The 27,750-nt window shown below is 43.3% G+C and overlaps 1 protein-coding gene across 4 annotated transcripts in view; it reads right to left on the bottom strand.

Annotated features, from left to right (window-relative positions):
* TPMT (thiopurine S-methyltransferase) overlaps positions 1–27,750 on the bottom strand; it is a 77,962-nt gene that overhangs the window by 35,683 nt on the left and 14,529 nt on the right. For 2 of the 4 annotated variants that reach the window (XM_075314710.1, XM_075314709.1), the window contains exons 2-7: positions 19,423–19,547; positions 19,137–19,229; positions 18,851–18,983; positions 9,996–10,048; positions 9,787–9,861; positions 6,432–6,517 (exon numbers count right to left, since the gene is read on the bottom strand). In XM_075314710.1, the coding sequence (XP_075170825.1) occupies positions 6,432–6,517; positions 9,787–9,861; positions 9,996–10,048; positions 18,851–18,983; positions 19,137–19,229; positions 19,423–19,538 (556 nt within the window). In that variant the 5' untranslated portion in view covers positions 19,539–19,547. Of the gene's footprint in view, positions 1–1,011; positions 1,307–6,431; positions 6,518–9,786; positions 9,862–9,995; positions 10,049–18,850; positions 18,984–19,136; positions 19,230–19,422; positions 19,548–25,613; positions 25,664–27,750 lie in introns of those variants that run through there. The other 2 variants (XM_075314711.1, XM_075314712.1) reach the window with 2 other exon arrangements.

Below are 27,750 nucleotides of genomic sequence, written 5' to 3'. Positions count from 1 at the left end.
TTGTTAGTGTTTTTTATTTCTAATAAAGGATTTTTCGGGTGTGTGTGTTTTTTAACTGTAATTTACAGATTAATCATGGAAGGAATCTCGGGGAGACGCCTGACATGATTAATCTAGGATTTAGTGGCAGCTATGGGCTGCCATTAACTCCTTATTACCCCGATTTGCCAACGCACTAGGGTAAATCGGGAAGAGCCGGGTACAGCCCCAGAACTGTCGCATATAATGTATGCGGCAATTCTGGGCAGCTGCTGACTGATATTGTTAGGGTGGGGGGCTCCCCATAACGTGGAGCTCCCCATCCTGAGAATACCAGCCTTCAGCTGTATGGCTTTATCTGGCTGGTATTAAAATTGGGGGGGACCGCACGCCGTTTTTTTTAATTATTTATTTATTTATTTTACTGCACAGTATAGACCCGCCCACCGGCTGCTGTGATTGGGTGCAGTGTGACACCTGTCACTCAGCGTGGGGGCGTGTCTCACTGCAACCAATCATAGGCGCCTGTGGGCGTGGAAAGCAGGGAATATGAGATGGCTGTGTACAGAGCACAGCGCGCCGGCCGGTATAAAGGCTCGGTCACGCTGTGCAGGCCAGCCAATCACTGCAATTCCACAACTAACAGGGCTGTGGCATTGCAGTGGTCTGCCAGCCAATCCCTGCATGAGGGCTGGCTCTCAAAAGAGCGCCAACATGCAGGGATGAAGACCACGAGTAAAGCACGAGTATTGCAAAATTACTCGGTACCCGCCGAGTAGCCCGAGTACAGTGATACTCGTGCGAGTACCGAGTAGTAACAAGCATGCTCGCTCATCACTAATAATATATAGTACAGACCAAAAGTTTGGACATATCTTCTCATTCAAAGAGTTTTCTTTATTTTCATGACTCTGAAAATTGTAGATTCACATTGAAGGCATCAAAACTATGAATTAACACGTGTGGAATGAAACACTTAAAAAAAAAAGTGTGAAACAACTGAAAATATGTCTTATATTCTAGGTTCTTCAAAGTAGCCACCTTTTGCTTTCATTACTACTTTGCACACTCTTGGCATTCTCTTGATGAGCTTCAAGAGGTAGTCACCGGAAATGGTTTTCTAACAGTCTTGTAGGAGTTCCCAGAGATGCTTAGCACTTGTTGGCCCTTTTGCCTTCACTCTGCGGTCCAGCTCACCCCAAGCCATCTCGATTGGGTTCAGGTCTGGTGACTGTGGAGACCAGGTCATCTGGCGTAGCACCCAATCACTCTCCTTCTTAGTCAAATAGCCCTTACACAGCCTGGTGGAGTGTTTGGGGTCATTGTCCTGTTGAAAAATAAATGATGGTCCAACTAAACGCAAATCGAATGGAATAGCATGCCACTGCAAGATGCTGTGGTAGCCATGCTGGTTCAGTATGCCTTCAATTTTGAATAAAACTCCAACAGTGTCACCAGCAAAGCACCTCCTCCTCCATGCTTCACGGTGGGAACCAGGCATGTAGAGTCCATCAGTTCCCCTTTTCTACAAAGACACGGTGGTTGGATCCAAAGATCTAAAATTTGGACTCATCAGACCAAAGCACAGATTTACACTGGTCTAATGTCCATTCCTTGTGTTCTTTAGCCCAAACAAGCCTCTTCTGCTTCTTGCCTGTCCTTAGCAGTGGTTTCCTAGCAGCTATTTTACCATGAAGGCCTGCTGCACAAAGTCTCCTCTTAACAGTTGTTCTAGACATGAGACGGTGTGTCTAAACTTTTGGTCTATATAGTATAATTATATATATATATATATATATATATATATATATATATATATATATATATATATATATATATATATATATATATATATATATATATATAAAAAATTAATATAAATATATATATACACATATATATACACATATACATATACATATACATACATATACATATATATACACATTCAACCCCTTGCACATTTAGCAGGTTTACACATTCGGAATTAACTTGGCATTGTGACATTTGGACTGTAGATCAGCCTGGAAGTGTGAAATGCACTGCAGCAAAAAAGAATGTTATTTCTTTTTTTTTTTTTTTTTTTTAAATTGTGAAAAGTTTATTCAGAGGGTCATTTATTATTCAACCCCTCAAACCACCAGAATTCTGTTTGGTTCCCCTAAAGTATTAAGGAGTATTTCAGGCACAACAATGAGCTTCATATGTTTGGATTAATTATCTCTTTTTCCAGCCTTTTCTGACTAATTAAGACCCTCCCCAAACTTGTGAACAGCACTCATACTTGGTCAACATGGGAAAGACAAAAGGAGCATTCCAGTGGCCATCAGAGAGAAGATCGTGGAGGGTCACAAGGCTGGCAAGGGGTACAAAACCCTTTCCAAGGAGTTGGCCCTACCTGTCTCCACTGTTGGGAGCATCATCCGGAAGTGGAAGGCTTATGGAACTACTGTTAGCCTTCCACGGCCTGGACAGCCTTTGAAAGTTTCCACCCGTGCCGAGGCCAGGCTTATCCGAAGAGTCAAGGCTAACCCAAGGACAACAAGGAAGGAGCTCCGGGAAGATCTCATGGCAGTGGGGACATTGGTTTCAGTCAATACCATAAGTAACATACTCCACCACAATGGTCTCCGTTCCAGACGAGCCCGTAAGGTACCTTTACTGTCAAAGCGTCATGTCAAGGCTCACCTACAGTTTGCTCATGATCACTTGGAGGACTCTGAGACAGACTGGTTCAAGGTTCTCTGGTCTGATGAGACCAAGATCGGGATCTTCGGTGCCAACCACACACGTGACGTTTGGAGACTGGATGGCACTGCATACGACCCCAAGAATACCATCCCTACAGTCAAGCATGGTGGTGGCAGCATCATGCTGTGGGGCTGTTTCTCAGCCAAGGGGCCTGGCCATCTGGTCCGCATCCATGGGAAGATGGATAGCACGGTCTACCTGGAGATTTTGGCCAAGAACCTCCGCTCCTCCAAGGATCTTAAGATGGGTCATCATTTCATCTTCCAACAAGACAACGACCCAAAGCACACAGCCAAGAAAACCAAGGCCTGGTTCAAGAGGGAAAAAAATCAAGGTGTTGCAGTGGCCTAGTCAGTCTCCTGACCTTAACCCAATTGAAAACTTGTGGAAGGAGCTCAAGATTAAAGTCCACATGAGACACCCAAAGAACCTAGATAACTTGGAGAAGATCTGCATGGAGGAGTGGGCCAAGATAACTCCAGAGATCTGTGCCGGCCTGATCAGGTCTTATAAAAGACGATTATTAGCTGTAATTGCAAACAAGGGTTATTCCACAAAATATTAAACCTAGGGGTTGAATAATAATTGACCCACACTTTTATGTTGAAAATTTAACTGAGCAACATAACTTGTTGGTTTGTAAGATTTATGCATCTGTTAATAAATCCTGCTGTTGTTTGAAGTTTGCAGGATCTAACTTATTTGCAGCTTATCAAAAAACCTGCTAAATCTGCAGGGGGATGAATACTACTTGTACTATATATATATGAACAACAACAGGGCAGAATCCAGCAATAGCGTGAGCAATCCAGGATGCTGTTAAAAAATTATTTTCTTTTTTTTTATTCATAAATTCATTAAAATACAATGGTCCAAGCAATTCAGAACAGCATCATCGCAGGAAAATAGCGCAGATAGGACTACGTGTTTCAGCGGCAAAATCCGCCTTCTTCACTGTCCAGAATCAGTGGACCAGTGATTCTGGACCGTGAAGAAGGCGGATTTTGCCGCTGAAACGCGTAGTCCTATCTGCGCTATTTTCCTGCGATGATGCTGTTCTGAATTGCTTGGACCATTGTATTTTAATGAATTTATGAATAAAAAAAAAGAAAATTTTTTAACAGCATCCTGGATTGCTCACGTTATTGCTGGATTCTGCCTTGTTGTTGTTCACATTTGTATGGATGGACTCCTACGTCCTGATCCGGGAACAACGGAGTTAACCAGGTCAGCTGAGGTTCCAGGTGATTCACAGGAGTGAGCTGGTCTACATTGTTGGACATATATATATATATATATATATATATATATATATATATATATATATATATATATATATATACATACACACATACACACATATACATACACACACATATTATATGTATAATTATTTAGCGTTTTTTCTATCTAATAGGACTCATATGTACCTAAAGCTATCAGAAGCTAAGTATTAACACTTTAAATCCTGTTCAGTGCCTAGATCACAATATAACAGGTAAATAAAGTGTTATGTGTAAATTGAATGTTTAGCGCTGTAGTGCATACTATAAACTATATTTTATAGTTACACGGTGTTAAAGATATGATTATGGTTTGGATACAATAGATTGGCTTGATATTGGTTGAGAATATACCTCTAAACTCAGAGAGATATAGATATTATATATATATATATATATACACATACAGTTAGGTCCAGAAATATTTGGACAGTGACACAAGTTTTGTTATTTTAGCTGTTTACAAAAGCATGTTCAGAAATACAATTATATATATATAATATGGGCTGAAAGTGCACACTCCCAGCTGCAATATGAGAGTTTTCACATCCAAATCGGAGAAAGGGTTTAGGAATCATAGCTCTGTAATGCATAGCCTCCTCTTTTTCAAGGGACCAAAAGTAATTGGACAAGGGACTCTAAGGGCTGCAATTAACTCTTAAGGCCTCTCCCTCATTAACCTGTAATCAATGAAGTAGTTAAAAGGTCTGGGGTTGATTACAGGTGTGTGGTTTTGCATTTGGAAGCTGTTGCTGTGACCAGACAACATGCGGTCTAAGGAACTCTCAATTGAGGTGAAGCAGAACATCCTGAGGCTGACTCTCAGTGAAGTAGGTGTATCTGTCTCTAAGTCAACAGTAAAGAGAAGACTCCATGAAAGTAAATACAAAAGGGTTCACATCTAGATGCAAACCATTCATCAATTCCAAAAATAGACAGGCCAGAGTTAAATTTGCTGAAAAACACCCCATGAAGTCAGCTGAGTTCTGGAAAAGTATTCTATGGACAGATGAGACAAAGATCAACCTGTACCAGAATGATGGGAAGAAAAAAGTTTGGAGAAGAAAGGGAACGGCACATGATCCAAGGCACACCACATCCTCTGTAAAACATGGTGGAGGCAACGTGATGGCATGGGCATGCATGGCTTTCAATGGCACTGGGTCACTTGTGTTTATTGATGACATAACAGCAGACAAGAGTAGCCGGATGAATTCTGAAGTGTACCGGGATATACTTTCAGCCCAGATTCAGCCAAATGCCGCAAAGTTGATCGGATGGCGCTTCATAGTACAGATGGACAATGACCCCAAGCATACAGCCAAAGCTACCCAGGAGTTCATGAGTGCAAAAAAGTGGAACATTCTGCAATGGCCAAGTCAATCACCAGATCTTAACCAAATTGAGCATGCATTTCACTTGCTCAAATCCAGACTTAAGACGGAAAGACCCACAAACAAGCAAGACCTGAAGGCTGCGGCTGTAAAGGCCTGGCAAAGCATTAAGAAGGAGGAAACCCAGCGTTTGGTGATGTCCATGGGTTCCAGACTTAAGGCAGTGATTGCCTCCAAAGGATTCGCAACAAAATATTGAAAATAAAAATATTTTGTTTGGGTTTGGTTTATTTGTCCAATTACTTTTGACCTCCTAAAATGTGGAGTGTTTGTAAAGAAATGTGTACAATTCCTACAATTTCTATCAGATATTTTTGTTCAAACCTTCAAATTAAACGTTACAATCTGCACTTGAATTCTGTTGTAGAGGTTTCATTTCAAATCCAATGTGGTGGCATGCAGAGCCCAACTCGCGAAAATTGTGTCACTGTCCAAATATTTCTGGACCTAACTGTATATATTATATATATATAAAATATATATATAAAATATAATATAGGGGCTCAGTGCATCAATCCATGTACTGAGCCCCTATATGTATGGATAGTGGCCTATTGGTGTATTTATTATTCTGTACCTCAACAGGTCAGAGCTATTACGTGGCATAATGGGGTTATTCACAATATTAGGCAGATAGTTATAGTGTCACAGCCGATGTAAGTCAAGTAATAGATCCATGATGTAGAAAATGATGCACCAATGTATTCTTCATTGAAGAAAAAACCCAAAAAACCTTCAGGTGGTGTATAAGAAGCACCTTACATTATTTTATACACCTTCATATATAACATTTTTGTATTTTAATATCTGAAGCATACATCAACATTTCATATGAGGCAACAATCACTGTGCAGTTGTTGGGATCATAGGCAATATCCAAAATAAGAGATTTTCAGCTCAAAATCCTATTCAGGTGAGTTACAATTGGAGCCATTTTCATGAAATATACGCTTTATATGTAAAGTATGTACGCTTTATATGCTTTATATGTAAAGCATAAAAGATATTTAAAATGTGTTCTCACCTTTATGCAGCTTTGGATCATATTCGACTGTTACAAGTAGTAATCGACAGTCCTTAGCCATTAGCGACAACAAAACATTGGTATAACTATAGGGAGAAAGAAAATCAATATAAAATCAGGCAGGATTTTACTCTATACAATATTAGTAATCCAAATGCACATGCTGTATATAGTAGAAAAATAAAAATTGATATTAACCTCTCCTTTGAGTAGGAGTTGTACTTTTGATTGGCACAATTCATTTTATCATGTGGTGTACTGGAGAGCCGGAAAATAAATTCAAAGTTCAGTGAAACAGCGAAACACAATTGTTTTTTTTTTATTTACAGTAAAACTGTAAAATTACTCAGCAGAATTATTTTTCAGGTCAGTACAAATACAGTGATACCAAACATGTATAGTTTTTATTTTAGTAGAGAAAACAATTCTGAAATCTGTAAAAAAGAAAATAAAAAGGTGATTATGTCGCCATTTTTTGAGACCTTAATTTTTGGCTCATGGGCCTTTGTGAAAGCTTGGTTTTTGGGCTCTGAGCTGACTTTTTATTGATACCATTTTGGGCTACATATGATCTTTTTATCACTTCCTATTACATTCTTTGTAGCTGCAGAAAAAAAAAATAGAATTCTGGCATTTCATTTTTTTTATCATTATGCAGATTATTAATTGGGTTAATTTATTTGATATTTTGTGGACTTTTAGAAATGTAGCAATACCAAATATGTGTATTATTTTACATAATTTTAATATCGGAAAAATGGCTGATTTTAACGGTTAAATGTTTTTTATATTTTAACTCCTTCACGACCAATGACGTACTATTATGTCATTGGTGGTGTCCCCCAGTTACCACAAGCCCGCGGTAATTCTCACACATGTCTGTTGATCTTAACTGCTGTTTATTTTGCCTCTCAAAGATCGCAGTACGGCAAAGCTCACATTTATCTTATGCTCAATGCGGAGTGCTTACAACGGGGATCACGTGTAAATCTCTAAAAATCATGATTCAGATAACATTCCCAAAGGAAAATTCACTTTAATGAGGCAGAGGGTGTCACTTTAAACTCCCATCTGGCTTGTGGTCTGGCGGTGTCCATCTTTACAGGCATGCACAAAAGTACGGACATCAACAGTTTTGTTAATCTTTGAAAAGATGGACACCTCAAAACAGAGGCCAAACAGAGTTTGAAGAAACTCTGCTGCCTCATTATAGTGAATGAATCAGTCTGAGGTTTCACCTGAATCCGTATTTCGGAGATGTAGATGTAAACCCTGATATAAGTGCTCAAAATATAGAGCACAGGATAAATGTGAACTGATCCAAAATGTTCTGTACCTCAAATTGCCACCAAATAGCATTCAAATCAACCCACAAAAACACAAGTCCCCACTCAGGTCCGTCATCTGTTAACGGAAATATTATTATTATTTAGTATTATTAATTATTATAGCGCCATCAATTCCATGGCGCTTTACATGTGAAAGGGGTATACATAATAGGGACAAGTACAATAAATCATAAACTGTACAAGACACAGACAGGTACAGGAGGATAGAGGTGCCTGCCCGCGAGGGCTCACAGTCTACAAGGGATAGATGAGGATACAGTAGGTTAGGGTGCTTCTACATTATATTATATATTTTGTGTACTATTCCACACTGATAACACAAAATGCTATGGCTCCCCTACCCACTCAAAAAAAGAAATCCACAAAATCTGTTCTTCCCAAATCCAAATGCCTCCGTCCTTTCCAAGCCCCACAATGTGCCTAAACCACAGGTAACATCCATATGTTTGGAATTATTGTAGCGAAGAGAGCCGATTTTTGTGATAAAAATTTATTTTTTCATTTTCACGGCTCAACATTCTAAAATGTGATGCATATCAGGAGCTCTCCAAATCGGACATGGCATCCGCTAACTATTCCAACCAATTTTAATTTCAAAAAGTCAAATGGCGCTCCTTCCCTTCTGAGCCCTGCTGTACGCTCAAACAGGAGTTTTCCCACTACATATAGGGCATCTGTGTACTCAGGAGAAATTGCACAACAATTTATACGGTGCACTTCCTCCTGTTACCTTTGTGAACATGAAAGATTTGAAGTGAGAGCAACATTTTTGTGGAAAAAAGGAATTTTTTAATTTTCACAGCTCAAAGTTATAAAATACTGTGAAGCACTTGGGAGGTTCAAGGTGCTCACCACACATCTAGATAAATTCCTTGAGGGGTCTAGTTTCCACTGTTTAGGCATATCACCGGTTCTGTAAATGCAACATGGCATCCGCTATGTATTCCAGACAATTTTGCGCTCTAAAATTCATATGGCACTCCTTCCCTTCCGAGCCTTGCTGTGCACAAAAACAGTGATTTCCACCACACGTGGGGTATCTGTGTACTCATGAGAAATTGCACAAGAAATTGTACACTGCATTTTCTCTTGTTACCCCTGTGAAAATGCAAAATTTGGGGCTAAACTATATTTTTTTGTGGGGAAAAAGTAATTTTTTTTCCTTCCACAGTGCTTTAGTTCCTGTGAAGCACATAAAGGGTTAGTAAACTTCTTAAATGTGGTTTTGAGCAGTTTGAAGGGTGCAGGTTTAAAAAAGGTTTAAATGTGATGGGGTCCCTAAAAAAAATGGTTTTGTAAATTTTGTTGGAAAAATAAGAAATTGCTGATAAATGTTGAACTCTTCTAACTTACTATGAAGAAAAATGATGCTTCAAAAATCGTACTGATGTAAAGTAGACATGTGGGAAACTGTATCAACTATTTTATGTGACGTAACTCTTTGGTTTAAGGGCATTAAAATTCAAAGCTTGAAAATTACAAAATGTTTGCCAAATTTCTGATATTTTCACAAAAAAACTCAAAAAATATTGTCCTAAATTTACCAACAACATGAAGTACAAAATGTCACAAAAACAATCTCTTAATCACTAGGATATGTTGAAGCGTCCCAGACTTATTACATCATAAAGCGACACTGGTCAGTTTTGAAAAAATTGGCCTGGTCATGAAGGTGAAAACAGGCTGGGGGATGAAGGGGTTAATATGCTGTGTAATGTGACATCTCACTGTAGCAATGCGCCTTGGACAGATTTCAACAGTTTTCTTTTTCTTTCAAAGTAGCTGTTACCTTAGAAGGCAGGCAGGAGGGGAAGAAGTGGCTCATAAGTGGAGACAGAAGCAGGTTTATATGATAAGATATATTACAATGTTTCTTATATTTGCCTGTACAGTGACCATTTAAGAAGTTGAATAAAATAATAATTCAGATGTACTTCTTTCCTATTACGCTTAGAGAAAATATATAGCTATTTAAATTATCTATACGAATACATATATTAACTAACCGTTCTCGGTCTCTTCGGTTCACAGCTACAAATGCTGCTCGGTCCCATATTCCGTCAAACTTTCCAATGACTGAGCTACAGATGACACAAAACCATTACATTATTCCCCCATTTACACTCTAACAATTTTTTATGTTCAGAAAAAAAAATATTGCTATAAAGCAGTGGTCTGGTGTCCTGTAAGTAAATCTTATGGAGTTAATACTTACGGAGATAGGTCATAGATACTGCAGCAGTACAATGCAATGGTCCCCGATACACTCTGAAAACAAATAATATGGATATTAAAACATGTAAAGAAGGGAATTTTGTTACTTACCGTAAATTCCTTTTCTTCTAGCTCTTATTGGGAGACCCAGACGATTGGGTGTATAGCACTGCCTCCGGAGGCCACACAAAGCAATTACACTAAAAAGTGTAAGGCCCCTCCCCTTCTGGCTATACACCCCCAGTGGGATCACTGGCTCACCAGTTTTAGTGCAAAAGCAAGAAGGAGGAAAGCCAATAACTGGTTTAAACAAATTCTCTCCGAGTAACATCGGAGAACTGAAAACCGTTCAACATGAACAACATGTGTACCCGCAAACAAACCAAAAATCCCGAAGGACAACAGGGCGGGTGCTGGGTCTCCCAATAAGAGCTAGAAGAAAAGGAATTTACGGTAAGTAACAAAATTCCCTTCTTCTTCGGCGCTCTATTGGGAGACCCAGACGATTGGGACGTCCAAAAGCTGTCCCTGGGTGGGTAAAGAAATACCTCATGTTAGAGCTGCAAGACAGCCCTCCCCTACGGGGAGGCAACTGCCGCCTGCAGGACTCTTCTACCTAGGCTGGCGTCCGCCGAAGCATAGGTATGCACCTGATAATGTTTGGTGAAAGTGTGCAGACTCGACCAGGTAGCTGCCTGGCATACCTGTTGAGCCGTAGCCTGGTGTCGTAATGCCCAGGATGCACCCACGGCTCTGGTAGAATGGGCCTTCAGCCCTGATGGAACCGGAAGCCCAGCAGAACGGTAGGCTTCAAGAACTGGTTCTTTGATCCATCGAGCCAGGGTGGCCTTAGAAGCCTGCGACCCTTTGCGCTTACCAGCGACAAGGACAAAGAGTGCATCCGAACGGCGCAAGGGCGCCGTGCGGGAAATGTAGATTCTGAGTGCTCTCACCAGATCTAACAAATGTAAATCCTTCTCATACCGATGAACTGCATGAGGACAAAACGAAGGCAAAGAGATATCCTGATTAAGATGAAAAGAGGATACCACCTTCGGGAGAAACTCCTGAATAGGGCGCAGCACAACCTTGTCCTGGTGGAAGACCAGGAAGGGAGCCTTGGAAGACAGCGCTGCCAGCTCAGACACTCTCCGAAGAGATGTGATCGCTACCAGAAAAGCCACTTTCTGTGATAGTCTAGAAAGTGAAACCTCCCTCAGAGGCTCGAAGGGCGGCTTCTGGAGGGCAACTAGTACCCTGTTCAGATCCCATGGATCTAACGGCCGCTTGTACGGGGGTACGATATGGCAAACCCCCTGTAGGAACGTGCGCACCTTAGGAAGGCGTGCTAAACGCCTCTGAAAAAAGACGGATAGCGCCGAGACCTGACCTTTAAGGGAGCCGAGCGACAAACCTTTTTCTAACCCAGATTGCAGGAAAGAAAGAAAGGTAGGCAATGCAAATGGCCAGGGAGACACTCCCTGAGCAGAGGACCAGGATAAGAATATCCTCCACGTTCTGTGGTAGATCTTAGCGGACGTGGGCTTCCTAGCCTGTCTCATGGTGGCAACGACCCCTTGGGACAATCCTGAAGACGCTAGGATCCAGGACTCAATGGCCACACAGTCAGGTTCAGGGCCGCAGAATTCCGATGGAAAAACGGCCCTTGGGACAGTAAGTCTGGTCGGTCTGGGAGTGCCCACGGTTGGCCGACCGTGAGCTGCCACAGATCCGGATACCACGCCCTCCTCGGCCAGTCTGGGGCGACAAGTATGACGCGGCTGCAATCGGATCTGATCTTGCGTAGCACTCTGGACAAGAGTGCCAGAGGTGGAAACACATAAGGGAGCCGGAACTGCGACCAATCTTGCACTAGGGCGTCTGCCGCCAGCGCTCTTTGATCGCGAGACCGTGCCATGAAGGTTGGGACCTTGTTGTTGTGCCGGGACGCCATTAGGTCGACGTCCGGCACCCCCCCAGCGGCGACAGATTTCCTGAAACACGTCTGGGTGAAGGGACCATTCCCCTGCGTCCATGCCCTGGCGACTGAGGAAGTCTGCTTCCCATTTTTCTACGCCGGGGATGTGGACTGCGGATATGGTGGAGGCTGTGGCTTCCACCCACATCAGAAGCCGCCGGACTTCCTGGAAGGCTTGTCGACTGCGTGTCCCCCCTTGGTGGTTGATGTATGCCACCGCTGTGGAGTTGTCCGACTGAATTCGGATCTGCCTTCCTTCCAGCCACTGCTGGAAGGCTAGTAGGGCAAGATACACTGCTCTGATTTCCAGAACATTGATCTGAAGGGTGGACTCCTGCTGAGACCACGTACCCTGCGCCCTGTGGTGGAGAAAGACTGCTCCCCACCCTGACAGACTCGCGTCTGTCGTGACCACCGCCCAAGACGGTGGTAGGAAGGATCTTCCCTGTGATAATGAGGTGGGAAGAAGCCACCACTGCAGAGAGTCTTTGGCCGTCTGGGAAAGGGAGACTTTCCTGTCCAGGGATGTTGACTTCCCGTCCCATTGGCGGAGAATGTCCCATTGAAGTGGACGCAGATGAAACTGCGCAAACGGAACCGCCTCTATTGCCGCCACCATCTTCCCGAGGAAGTGCATGAGGCGTCTTAAGGAGTGCGACTGACTTTGAAGGAGAGCCTGCACCCCAGTCTGTAGAGACCGCTGCTTGTCCAGCGGAAGCTTCACTATCGCTGAGAGAGTATGAAACTCCATGCCAAGATACGTTAGTGATTGGGTCGGTGACAGATTTGACTTTGGGAAGTTGATGATCCACCCGAACGCCTGGAGAGTCTCCAGTGCAACATTCAGGCTGAGTTGGCATGCCTCTTGAGAGGGTGCCTTGACCAGTAGATCGTCCAAGTAAGGGATCACAGAGTGTCCGTGAGAGTGCAAGACTGCTACCACTGCCGCCATGATCTTGGTGAACACCCGAGGGGCTGTCGCCAGACCAAATGGCAGAGCTACGAACTGAAGATGGTCGTCTCCTATCACGAAGCGTAGAAAGCATTGGTGCTCTGTAGCAATCGGCACGTGGAGATAAGCATCTTTGATGTCTATTGATGCTAGGAAATCTCCTTGAGACATTGAGGCAATGACTGAGCGGAGGGATTCCATCCGGAACCGCCTGGCGTTCACATGCTTGTTGAGCAGTTTTAGGTCCAGAACAGGACGGAAGGAGCCGTCCTTTTTTGGAACCACAAAGAGATTGGAGTAAAATCCTCGCCCCCGTTCCTGAGGGGGGACAGGGATCACGACTCCTTCTGCTCTTAGAGAGTCCACCGCCTGCAGCAGGGCATCTGCTCGGTTGGGGTGTGGAGAGGTTCTGAAGAACCGAAGTGGAGGCCGAGAACTGAACTCGATTCTGTACCCGCGAGACAGAATGTCTGTTACCCACCGGTCTTTGACCTGTGACAGCCAAATGTCGCAAAAGCGGGAGAGCCTGCCACCGACCGAGGATGCGGAGGGAGGAGGCCGAAAGTCATGAGGTAGCCGCTTTGGAAGCGGTTCCTCCATTTGCTTTCCTGGGGCGTGAGTGAGCCCGCCAGGAATCTGAGCTCCCTTGTTCTTTCTGAGTCCTTTTGGACGAGGAGAATTGGGCCTTGCCCGAGCCTCGAAAGGACCGAAACCTCGACTGCCACTTTTTCTGTTGAGGTTTACTTGCTCTGGGCTGTGGTAAGGAAGAGTCCTTACCCTTGGACTGTTTTATGATTTCAGCCAATGGCTCACCAAACAGTCTGTCTCTAGATAATGGCAAGCTGGTTAAGCATTTTTTGGAACCAGCATCTGCTTTCCAGTCCTTTAACCACAAGGCTCTGCGCAAAACCACAGAATTGGCGGACGCCATAGCGGTACGGCTCGTAGATTCTAGGACAGCATTGATAGCATAGGTCGCAAACGCAGACATTTGCAAAGTAAGGGACGCCACTTGCGGCACTGCTGGATGTATGAAAGCATCCACCTGTGCTAAACCAGCTGAAATAGCTTGGAGTGCCCACACGGCCGCGAATGCTGGAGCAAACGACGCGCCGATAGCTTCATAGACAGATTTCAACCAAAGGTCCATCTGTCTGTCGTTGGCATCTTTAAGTGAAGCGCCATCCTCTACTGCGACTATGGATCTAGCCGCAAGCTTGGAAATTAGGGGATCCACCTTTGGACACTGGGTCCAGCGTTTGGCCACCTCAGAGGGAAAAGGATAACGGGTATCCTTAGAACGTTTAGAGAAACGCTTGTCTGGATGAGCGTCATGTTTCTGGATCGATTCTCTGAAGTCAGAGTGGTCCAAAAAAGCACTTAATTTACGCTTGGGATACAGGAAATGGAACTTCTCCTGCTGTGCAGCTGCCTCCTCTGCAGAAGGGGCTGGGGGAGAAATATCCAACAGTCTATTAATTGCCGATATAAGGTCATTAACCATGGCGTCACCATCAGGGGCATCCAGATTGAGAGGGGCCTCAGGATTAGAATCCTGATCACCGTCCTCAGTCTCATCACAGAGAGACTCTTCTCGCTGAGACCCTGAGCAGTGTGATGACGTGGAGGGTCTTTCCCAGCGAGCTCGCTTAGGCTGCCTGGGACTGTCATCTGAGTCAGAGACTTCAGCCTGTGATGCTTGAGACCCCCTTGAAGTACGGATTAGTTCCAACTGAGGGGGACCGGAGAGCATAGACACAGCAGTGTCCATGGTCTGAGTAACTGGCCTGGACTGCAAGGTCTCCAGGATTTTTGCCATAGTCACAGACATTTTATCAGCAAAAACTGCAAAGTCTGTCCCCGTCACCGGGGCAGGATTCACAGGCGTCTCTGCCTGGGCCACTACCACCATAGGCTCTGGCTGACGAAGTGCCACTGGGACTGAACATTGCACACAATGAGAGTCGTTGGAGCCTGCTGGTAGATTAGCCCCACATGCAGTACAGACAGTGTACACAGCCTGTGCCTTGGCACCCTTGCGTTTTGCGGATGACATGTTGCTGCCTCCTCAGAGCAGTACAGGGTGTCCAGCCAAGAAGCGACCTTACAGTGCAACTATATATATATATATATGGTACCAAGAAAAAAGTACACTAATATAACACTGAGGCACTAGTGGGGCCAGCACTAAAGTGCAGCTTACCGCCCGCTTAGGAGCGGGTGTGTGGTCGCCGAAATCCCTTTAGTCTGGGTCTCCCAGAGCCTGCTGCCTTTCCCCAGCCAGACCGCATGTGTAATGGCTGCCGGCGTCCTTGTGGAGAGGGGGGGCGGGCCCTGGGCGTATACAGACGAAGAGCGGGAAGCCTGCTTCCCACTGTGCCTAGTGAGAGGGCTGGAGCATGTAAATAAGGCTCCAGCCCTCGGCGCTGCCAATTGAGCAGCGTCTCTCCCCTACCCTGATTGACAGGGTGGGGGCGGGAACGAAGCGGCGCTAGGCCGCAGAAGCCGGTGGCTAAAGTTAGAAGCGCCGCCGCCGTAAAAGCGCGGTCGGCGCAAAGTCCCCGGCGCACCACAAGTCGCAGCTGCGCCGCCGCTCCAGCAGCGGTCGGCGCAGTAGTTCCCAACATGTAACGTCACTCAGCAAAGCTGCAGTGACCTAACCCCAGCGCACAGCGCTACTGTCCCCGGCGCACTATAACGCTCAGCAAGCCTTGAGAGTGTCCGTGCCTGCCGGGGACACAGAGTACCTGAAAGTTGCAGGGCCTTGTCCCTGAACGGCACTCCCGCTCCAAATCCAGCAGGTTCTCTGGGTCTGTGGATGGAGCCCGGCCCCAGGGCTTGGGGGCCGGCAAGATCCCACTTCCACAGAGCCCTCCAGGGGATGTGGAAGGAAAACAGCATGTGGGCTCCAGCCTCTGTACCAGCAATAGGTACCTCAACCTTACAATCACCACCGCGGGTGAGAAGGGAGCATGCTGGGGGCCCCATATGGGCCCTCTTTTCTTCCATCCGATATAGCCAGCAGCTACTGCTGACTACAAACAGTGGAGCTATGCGTGGATGTCTGACCTCCTTCGCACAAAGCAGAAAACTGGTGAGCCAGTGATCCCACTGGGGGTGTATAGCCAGAAGGGGAGGGGCCTTACACTTTTTAGTGTAATTGCTTTGTGTGGCCTCCGGAGGCAGTGCTATACACCCAATCGTCTGGGTCTCCCAATAGAGCGCCGAAGAAAAGAGGTTTTCCTAAATAATGCTGTCTGACTGCTGTATTAAAATGATTTTGTTTATTTTTTTCCTCAAGATATACCATTCTCTAGTAGACATCACCATGTCCTATATTAAGTTGCAATTTGAAATCAATCCCATTTTTAAGTTCAGTTGAAAATGTATGAACAATGTCAGATATCCTTATCGACTTACAGTAAACGATGATCGTGAACAAATATTCCTAGTAATCCTTGATTCATGATAATATTGAAGTCTAAACGGTCAACCAATCACCTGGCAAATCACAAAATGCTCGTGGGAGGGCAGAACCAACACGTTGCTTCTGTCTCCGCTGCTGCTTCTTATTGTGAAAGACGTTGGCAAGGAGGGGAGATCAAAGTTTTCAATGACACCAGCGCTGCCCCACAACTTCTAGCACTATCCTCAAACAAATAGTCATCACAAGATGGTGATAGAAGCAGTGAGAGACACCAGCACTGCGTGTCTTACTTAGGAGGATTCTATTGAAGGCTGCGCTAGAAACGGTGAGACGGAGCTGCAGTCATCCACTACTTCTGTCTCTGCCACCTGATGAGGTCTTCTTTCATAGTTAGAAGCTATGGTGGCAATTGAGATAGAAGCAGAGTGCAAGCGCTGCACTTGCTTCTCCCATAAAGTCTACCACCAGGAATTCAGGACATGTTCAGAAGGGATGGAGATGCAAGAAACTGTAGTAAGTAATGTCAGCTCCCCCAGTGATGTCCTGTTCCAGGAAAGGTGATAGATGCTGCTGCACGGAAGTGAGTCTCCTGAGAATTTACATTTGAGACTCTTCTGAAATGAAATGTCATAGGAAGTGAAGTAAAAAAAATTCAAAACACAGAATAAATAAATAGAATGATGTGCAGGGTATTGTATATTAAAGCTAATTACAAAAGTGGTTAGGAGTGAAAAGATAGATATCTAGGAAGGCCATTTCACGTTAGTGACCATCCCTTTAATGTCAAATAAAAATTATATATACTGTATATATATTTTAATTAGATGGTTATACGCATAGCTGTTTTTGGTGTTTATGTTTTGATGCATGTTTGATGCAACAATATTTGATATCTGTGGATAGTGTTCATCTTATCTGGAGAACAGACATACTGCAGAATGAGGTCATTGGTATACGTATGCAGGGGCAGAATGATTGCGGTCGCAGTGGTTGCCACTGCGACCGGGCCCGAGGTTTCAGGGGGCACGAAGAACTCAGCGCCTGGATGTAAATTTGCATGTGGACATCCAGCTGAAAAGTATTGCAGCAGAGACCCGTCTAGTCCCTGCACTGCAAATTGCGACATCAAAAGGAGGCAGCAGTCAGCTCTAGGGCTAACACATGTCCCAGCTACTTAAGAAATTGCATATTCACTACTCCCCACGCCCATAATCCCGCCCACCTCTTTCCACTGAAGCCGCTACTGAGAGGTTGGCAGGCTTATGGGCGGGGAGAGCAGTAATAGCAGCACAGTGATCACCGGCCGTCAGCTTTGTGCATCTGCTGTGCGATGGTGTCCAGCCAATCAGGAAATCTGTGATTCCCCCCTGCTGGAGCCCTGACTCTGACAGTGTCTCCTCCAGCATACTACTCTGCCCCTCCCCATCCACGTGGGGAGAAATGCATCTCCTGCACTCACTGCTCCGGAGCCTCACAGGAGTAGGCTCTGCTCCCCGGCACAGACCTTGTGCGGAGTCTCAGGCCCGTGCAGTGAGTGCTGTAGAAATAGATGAAACTTTTGAGAAGAAGATGGTGTCGCCCTCTCCTGCACCGCCATAGCTTTGTAGTCGGCACTAGGAGGAGGGGGAGGCTTCAGAAAAGAACAATGCGACCTGAAGTGAGTACTGGATCTCCTTGAATGATGTCTCTAGCCCCCCTCCCCTCTTCTATCTTCCTATTTGTCCTTACAGCTGCACTCTCCTGCCCCTCCCCCACTGCCCGGTAGCTGATGATATATCTTGCCTCACTGCTGTCCTGTGGCCGGGTCTCCTCATCTTCATGGAGTTTTCTGGTAAACATCCAACTTTCTTATTTCTTTTGTGAATACAGTGTGTATAAAATGCAGACATATACAGTATATAAAACTAAATCTAGTGTATACATCTGCATTTGTGAGAATGTGTACATATGTGACATTTTTAGTGATAAAATTCAGACAGACACCAAAAATCATTAAAAGTACCAAAAAACCCTCTTAAAAATACTAAAACTTGTCTACTATTAAAATAAATGTTTTTCTGTATCCAAAATGACTAAATCTATAATGTTGTTTCTATCACAAATATAATATACACCAAAAAAAAAATGGATGCGGCTATATACCAGGATGGGGGACAAAGATACAAGCATGGGATGGAAAAGCTGGGTGCTGAGGGAAAGAAGCTCTTTCCCATGTTCTGAAAGCTGGGTGCTGAGGGAAAGAAGCAAGTGTCAGCGTAATCATCCTGTACCCAGAGTACCAGGACCCATCGAACTCTAGTTACACCACTTTATGTATGAATAAGGTACTGTAAAATACCGGACCATGAACTAGTTCATGCTATTATTACTATGGCATATAGATGCTTCCAAGCCATAGTTTTCGCAAACTCGCTGGGAGATTTTTCCTGGGGTGTGTGACAAATCTATATGAGAACTTGTGTGAACATAGGCTTACTTGTAAAAGAAAAGATGACTAACCTTAAACACTTTAGCTCCAGGGATCTCATCTACAGTTTCTTCATTATAAGGGATATTTTGTTCAACAAAAAACTCCTTAAGTGCTATTTCACAGACATCAACCCCAACCACATTATGGCCCTTATCAGCGAGCCTACGAGAAAGTATAAGCAATACATTAGAGTTAATAGGGTTGTCCGGTCTACCTCTACAAATCTGCAGTCACATAGTGAGGGATAACCCCTTTAATAAAATTTCTAATAATGTTTCATTCAATTCCTCACTATTATGAGAGATCTGCACGTACCATTTCATATCCACCACCTTGCCACAGAGAGGGAAAAAGATGTTCAGTTTTGTCCTACCATATTGCATCTCATTAATGAACTCTACCAGCAACCTGTGTGAAAAAAAAAAAAAATGAAAGAGGTTGACAATTTATTATAAGTTCATTATACAGTATGTTAAAAGGAAAAATTTCAGGAATGCAAAAAACTTTTCCAAGGGTGCACAGCCGCCATGCAGGACGATTATCACATTGGCATAAAGTTATAAACACTGCACTGTGCAATGTCTCAGCTTTAGATACTTACGGGTGTATTTCCTTTTCATGAAACCCAATATTTTTTATTTCCCATTTGTGCTTCCAGTCGTCATCTGAAAGAACCCGGTCTTGTTTTGTTTCACTGAAATTGGTAGGATTGGACATTATTTGAAGCTGTGAAATAAAAGTGACAATGTAAATAGTAGTTTTAGGGTAATACATTCACATTAATAAACATTAATAAAGCTGGTGGGGACAATAGTCTGACCCATGTGCCAAATACAGGGCTTTTGAGTTTGTGACTTATCTTTGATATGGAATCAGTAGCATATCATCATAGGCTTTCACAAAAGATGTGCAGATGTGAAAAAGCAGAGTTTGTTTTTTACAGTATAGTCACATCTATTAGTATCTGAGTTTATGGTTTAGTAAGTTTTCTGTGAATATAACCAACAACAATCAACACAATGTTTCAAAATAGAAAAATATGTAAAGCACAAATACACTTAACATCATATACATATTTCCCCATCATTGTACAAAAGCACTTGTATATCAACATTTCCAGGAACCACAATTGTTTATCTGAGTTTGAATGACAAGTTAAATCAATCATTTATGGGAGTCCTACTAGAAATATATATACACACACCGCATTTTTCGGATACATTTTTTTCTCCCAAAAATTTGAGAGGAAAATGAGGGGGTACGTCTAAGGCCTAAGACACACGGCATGAAAATCGGAGCGAGTGGAATGCGATAAAACATCACATTCCACTCGGACCAATATTAGCCTGTGTGTCAGCACCCATGAACGATTATTTTCTCAGCCCTAATCGGACCGAGAAAACAATCGAAGCATGCTACGAGTGTAATGCATTCCTGGTTTCTCTCGCACCCATTCAAGTCTATGGGTCGAGAGATAAATCGCACTGCACTCGCAGTACACTGGTGTACGCGAGTGCAGGGCGAGAATGGCAATAGCCAGCAACGGAGGAGAGAGGGAGATCAATCCCTCCCCTCCACAGTGCCGGCCTGCCCCCCGCAGCTGATCATGCGATCGGACCTCAGTCGCAGTGACACTCGCATGACACCCGGCTCCCGCTATGCTGTCAGCGTGAGTCAAGTGTCATGTAAGGATCGCATTAGTCCCCCATGTGGCCCCGGCCTTACAGTGAAGGAAATAATTATTTGATCCCTTGCTGGTTTTGTAAGGTTGCCCACTGACAAAGTCATGAACAGTCTATAATTTTAAGGATAAGTTAATTTTAACAGTGAGATAATATCCAAATAAAATCCAGCATATCACATTGTATAAATTATATTAATTTATTTGCATTTTGCATAGAGAAATAAGTATTTGATCTGTGACAGACCACTTAGACGGTCCTAATCAACTCATTACCTGCATTAAAGTCAGCCATCTTAAATTGTCACCTGTATGAGACTCATGTCCATAGACTCAATTAATGGGATCTTTTCCACTTGTTATTTTCTGGTGCGAGTATGATCCGATAAAGAAATCGGATTGCACTCAGAACAGTGTTAATCTATGGGACAGTGTCCTCTTTTCTTTTATTGCTCCAAGTGATTGGATCACAATTATTAATGTTTCAGTGTATTCAACTTCCTAAGACCTGACCATGCTAAAATTTAGACTTGGGTTAATCTCTACGACAGAGTCCCATTCTTATATTTTTTAAATGATTCTTTGCAGAGTTTTTCCACAACAGTCTAAAATTTTGTAAACAGTACAGTGCAACACACACACACACACACAAAATGCATAAAGGACATGCGTTTGACATGGCTGCAAAAGGGCCACGTTTACTTAAAATCTTTAGGTGAGGCAAAAAAAAAAAAAAACATCCAAAGTTACATTTGTTAGAATAGCTTTTCAGCGCCAGAGTAGCAAAAAAGGCTTGTTATTTTTGTCAACACAAGTTAAAGGGAACCTGTCACTATGTTTTTCCCTTATAAGCTGCGGCCACCACCAGTGAGCCTTTATATACAACATTCTAGAATACTGTATATAAAAGCCCAGGCCAATCTGTAGAATGTAAAAAAAACACCTTTATTATACTTACCTGGGATGGCCTTCGGGTGCCGCTGCTTTCAGATCCAGTGCCTCCTCCATCTTATGCGATCGCCGTCCTCCTTCCCAGCCCCGTGTGCATGTCACTCCTCCACATGCACAATTTGATCTGTCCTTCAAAAGGGCAGGTCAAAGTATTGTAGTGCACATGCAGTCTTGATCTTTCCACAACCCTGTGCATTACACTATCTTGCTCTGCCGTAAGCAGGGTATATTAAAATGCGCATGCACAGGATAATGCACCACATAATGGTGGACTCTGTGTGGATGACGAAGGACGCGTCATACACAAGGGGCGGGGAAGGAGGACGGTGACTGCGCAAGATAGAGGAGGTGCTGGACCAAAGCAGAGACGCCCATCGGACCCGACCACCCCCTGGGTGAGTATAATAAAGGTATTTTTTACGTTCTACAGAGTGGCCTGCGCTCTTATATACTACAGCTACAGCTCATAAGGTAAAAACCTGGTGATAGGTTCCCTTTAAGCTGATCATAGGTATAAGATTAAAGGGAACCTGTTAGGTTCCTTATGTGTTCTAACCTAGAATCAGGGTGATGTGTGGCCTAGTAACCCCTTCCTACCCATCCCAGTATTGTAATAGTGTGTAATATGAATGTATAAAATGTTTTATTACTTATGTGTTCCCTATGTAAATGAGCAGGGGCTCTAGCCGCCTGGGCGTCACAGGGGCGTCCCCTGGGCGTCACATCGCTCTGTGGGCATTTGAATGTTTTCCATGGTATCACGCCCCTGTGGGCGTGATACCATGAATTTACATGAGCGACATCCCAGTCGCTCCCTTAGATCCCGCACGTGCGCACTTACCATACCCGCAGCCTTCTTATCCGGTTCTTGCTACTCGGCTTCAGACAGGCACTGTGCATGCTCAGAAGACTACTGCGGTTGCGGTCATGCACTGTCTCGGCTGTTTACTTGCCGAGCTCTGCGCATGACCGGAACCGCAGGAGTCTTCTGAGCATGCACAGTTCGCGTCTGAAGCCGGAGTAGCAAGAACCGGATAAGAAGGCTGCGAAAATGGTAAGTGCGCACGTGCGTGATTTCAAGGAGCGACGGGGACGTTGCTCAGGTAAATCCATGGTATCACGCCCACAGGGGTGTGATACCACAGAAAACATGCAAACGCCTACAGGGCGATGCGACGCCCAGGGGACTAGAGCCCCTGCTCATTTACATAGGGAACACATAAGTAATAAATCTAAATATGAAGTAAAATATAATTTATGAATAAAAAAAAATAAATAAGAAATAAAAATGAGAAGAAACTCAACAAACCTGAACATAAATAAGCACAGCAAGGCATTTTGACATTGCAGTGCACATGTTCATTCTTTCTACCATTTTTAAAGCACTTTTGTGGAGAATTTCAAGTACTGTATAATCTGCCTGAAAAAGGCACTGCGTGCCCATAATCTTAGTAAGAGGATACTTCTCTAGTATTCCCTGTTACACTTTGCCCTGCTTTTTCAGCACAGTAACTATACTGGTTTACTTACTTTACTTAACCCCTTATCAACCACTGCTCATAGATTATTGTCCGAAAATCCCCAGTACTAATGAATTTCACATAATAGAAGGTCATCCAACAATATTATTACAAAATATTATGTGCAAATCTTGTACTGAGTGCACAATCACCAACAATTAGGATTATATTTCCAAAATGCCATCTTGGGCAGGAGTTCATACACATTGCCATGAGACTGGGATTCATCAGTGGTAAACAGTCAATCCATCTTGTGCTACCACAAAGCCCAGCAATGACATCATATATTTATAGAGGGTGCACCTATGCTACTGACATGCAACACATAAACCAAACTGACATCACATCAGTTGTACTGACATCACCTATTGCCACCGCAATTCACCTATTCAAATTATATCAATAGATTAGTCCTGCGCATGCACCAACATATCAACATGGCAGATGTCAAGCACAATATAAAACGCTTAAAAAAAAAAAGCCACACGTGCACCAAAAATATAATGTACAAATGAAGGTCATCAATAAAAAGTGCTAAACTAAAAAATATTGGCATGCGCTTGGAAATAAAGTACAGAGAAGGAGAGAGAAGATGGTGTGGTATTTGTATAAATGTGAGTTAAGGGGGTTGGACAGAAGTGGACAGCACAGCTTAAACGGAACTTGTAATATGAAAAAAATCTATTAAAAATTACAGATATGATGTTAGTTTGCAGGTTAATAGTTCTGAACCTTCCCAGTGCCTGCACTTAGAGCCCCGCTGCTGAGAGGAAACAAACTTTACTCCTCCCAGAAGCGTTCGGCTTCCAGCCAAATGGATGACGCCGACACGGGTTAATTCACTGTTCAGTGTATCGTAAGTGGCGATTGTAACCGCAACCCCAGCAGTGACTAACAATTATGTCACACTTCCACTGCAACTAACAAATTAGCGCGATATATATGTGGATAATATATATATATTATATATATATATATATTATAATAGATATTATACATTACTTTGTTACCCTGTCAAAAAAATAAAAGACTACATGTGTACAAGCTGTGAGAATTTAGATGAGCTACAGCTGATCAGTGACCACAAGAAACCTCATGTTTAGCAAGTGGTTGTCAACGCTATGTCAGCAGCACCTCTCACTGGTTCAGCTGATTACATTTATATTAATTATAGGGAACCTGTCACCAGTTTTTTCCCTATTAAACCAAAAAGATCACCTTCTGCAGCTCCTGGGCTGCATTCTAGGAAGGTGCCCCTTGTTGCTGACCCCCCTTGCAGACCCCTAAAATAACTTTATAAAATCTTACCGTTTCCTATGCAAATGAGTTTGGTTGGCCAGATGGGCGGGCTCTAATTCGGCTCCTGTCCCCCCTCCTACCGTTGTTCGCCGTCCCCCGGTCATGATTTACATGGATGACGCCGCCCCTGTCATCGTCCACGCTGCTGGAGTCTCGCGCAGGTGCATTTTGCTGTGCCCCTATTGCGCGGCTGAACGTAAAGTTTCCCTTGCGTGACCGCCGGTGATGTAGTTGCGCAGGCGCGAGATTATGGGCGGGTACGAGGATGATGCTGGTGAGGTCGTACACAGCGCTGCTCATACTCACGCCTGCGCAACTACATCACTGGCGCAAGGTAAACTATGCTCAGCCCCGAAATAGGGACACAGTGAAATGCCCCTGCGCGAGAGTCCAGCAGCGTGTACGATGACGGGGGCGGAGTCATCCATGTAAATCATGACTTGGGGATGGCGAACAACGACAGGAGGGGGGACAGGAGCCGAATTAGAGCCCGCCCATCTAGCCAACCAAACTCATTTGCATAGGAAATGGTAAGATTTTATAAAGTTATTTAGGGGTCTGCAAGGGGGGGGGGGTTCAGCAACAAGGTGCACCTTCCTAGAATGCAGCCCAGGAGCTGCAGAAGGTGATCTTTTTGGTTTAATACGGAAAAATTGGTGACAGGTTCCCTTTAGTGTGTAAAGGGTCTCATTTACAATCTGATTACTAATTTATCCTGTAAATAAATATTTCTAGCTCAAAACACGTTGGAATTTGTAAGATATGCTTTGGAGTTGTTGCTAAAATATGTTTTTAAGAACATATAAAGTATATAGATTGTAAGCTTTCGAGCAGGGCCCTCATTCCTACTGTAGCTGTTGAATTATGTACTATTTTGTTTTGTATTTGTCTATACAACCCCCACCGGATCGTAAAGTGCTGCGGAATATGTTGGCGCTATATAATTAAACATAATAATAATACTAATTATTATTTTAAGCCTTTAACCACAAGTGCTTAAACAGTATACTGCCTTTTTTGTATCTGATTATTCACTTGATTAATATATCCATTTCTAAACTAACTAAATCATCTGCTTTTAGCTCCCTGGTCCAACAGAACCAAGAGAGCTTGTAAAAAAAAAAAAAAAAGAAACCCAAAAAAAGGTTACTTTTTTGTTATAGCTTACTTTATGCTAAAAATTGCATTCAATATGGAACGTTACATTTACTACTCTCATTCCGGCACTACAAAATATAATATTTTGCAATATTCTGAAACATCATTAGATATGTTAGTCTTTTAGAAAAAAAATATCTCTAAAGGAGACCTCCTATAATCTCCACAGCGTCCTGCTCTTACCTGTGAATTAGTTTCCAGCCGATTACTCTTTGGTAGACAACAAATGACAAGACGCTTTAAGTTGAAAGCTTGATCCCTCCTCCCTCCCCTTGGAATGTATGTTAGTGAGCAAGTCACCATGAATAATCACTTTACAGTATTCCCATTTGGCAGCCTGTAGAACAATATTTGCAACTAACTCTAATTTAACCCATTTACCACCCAGCGATTTTCTGTTTTTTCTCATCCAAGAGCCATATTTTTTTTTATTTTCCATCAATATAGCCATATGAGGGCTTGTTTTTTTGCGGAACAAATTGTACTTTTGCATGACACAATTCATTCTGCCCCTTATTGTACTGGAAAACGGGGGGGAAAAGATCCAACTGCGGTGAAACTGCAAAAAAAAAGTGCAATTGTCCTGTTGTTTTTTGGATCTTTTTAACTTACCATGTTCACTATATGGTAAAACTGAACTGACCAGGCAGCATGATTCCTCAGGTTGGTATGAGTTCGTAGATACAAAACATGTATTCTTTTATTTTTATCTTAGTGGCAAAAAAAAAATTAATCAGAAGTTTGTATATTAAAAAACAAAATAAAGAAAGAATTAAAAAAAAAAATTGCTCTTTTCTCTACCATTTTCCGAGACCGGTAGCATTCTCATTTTTCAGGATCTGGTGCTCAGTGATGGCTTATTTTTTGAGTCTTGAGATGACTGTTTTAACCATACCATGTTTGGGTAGATGCGATATTTTTATTGCCTATTACTGCATTTTAATCCAATGTTAGGCGACAAAAAAAAAAAAAGTATTTCTGGCGTTTTTATTTTTTTCTTGCTACGCTGTTTATCATTCAGATTAACTCATTTTATATTTTTATAAATCCGGCGTTTCTGAACCCAGCAATACCAAATATGTTTTTTTTTTTTTATTATTTTCAATTGGGGAGTGAACTTTTAGTTTTTTTTTAAAAAAAAATGTAAAATTCAAAAATTTTTAAAAATCAAAAAGTGTTAATTTTTTTATTGACTTTACTAGTTCAATTAGGAGACTTTATGCCTGCACGATCCAATCGCTTCTGCTGATCAGAGAGGTGCTTCAGCATTGCTCTGATCAGCAGAAATACTAATCTCCTGTGAATGCCGGCGCTCAGCCAGCATTCACAGCAAGCATGTCCTGACAGCGACAAGGGTCATCAGCAGACTTGTGTGGTGAATAATGTAGGCTCGCCGCGTGAGGGAGGGAGGCAACCTAGAATGTATATGTATGTCCTAGGTCGTAAAGGGGTTAAAAGGCATCTCGAACCTTCTTAGTACAATATGTCACATGCTGGTATAATATTATCCCATCCTAATCCCCTCCATGGTATAATGTGACCCATCCTGGGTCTATCCCTGGTATAATGTGCCCCTACTGGGTCCATCCTTGGTATAATGTGCCCCTACTGGGTCCATCCTTGGTATAATGTGCCCCTACTGGGTCCATCCTTGGTATAATGTGCCCCTACTGGGTCCATCCTTGGTATAATGTGCCCCTACTGGGTCCATCCTTGGTATAATGTGCCCCATCAAGGTCGCCTTCCTGGTTTAATGTGCTCCTTCCTGGACCCAAACCTGGGATAATGTGCCACATTTTTGTCCAACACATTTGGACGCTATTGGTCTCTGATTGGCCAATGGTGTGTATTGCATCATAGGGAGAAGCACGATTGTCAATGGTGTCGGTAGGCCCCCCCCCTCCACCTCTGTACCTTGGTGCAGCTGCACTGACTGCAGCGGCTATACAGTATGTCCAACCTTGGCTCATAGGGTTATATCTATTATTGTATATACAAATGATCACAAAGGAATACTAGCCCATATACATTGTCTCTAAAACATAACTTTAACTTGACTTAAAAGGGAATCTGTCCACAGGTTTTAGCTATATATTCTGAGGGCAGCAAGAGGTAGGGGCTGAGACACTGATTTCATCGACGTGTCACTTATTAGACTGTGTTTTGTTGTTTCAATACAATTAGTGTTTTATCAGCAGAATCCTTATACAACCATGCCCCTAAAAGGTGGCTTTACATGCTACGACATCGCTAAAGCGATCTCGTTGGGGTCACGGATTTTGTGATGCACATCCGGCCGCGTTAGCGATGTCATTGCATG

The sequence above is a fragment of the Anomaloglossus baeobatrachus genome, chromosome 6 (assembly GCF_048569485.1).
Source record: "Anomaloglossus baeobatrachus isolate aAnoBae1 chromosome 6, aAnoBae1.hap1, whole genome shotgun sequence".
NCBI classification, from domain to species: domain Eukaryota; kingdom Metazoa; phylum Chordata; class Amphibia; order Anura; family Aromobatidae; genus Anomaloglossus; species Anomaloglossus baeobatrachus.
Note: the sequence above shows the minus strand (reverse complement) of the source record. Positions and strands in the feature narration are given on the sequence as shown.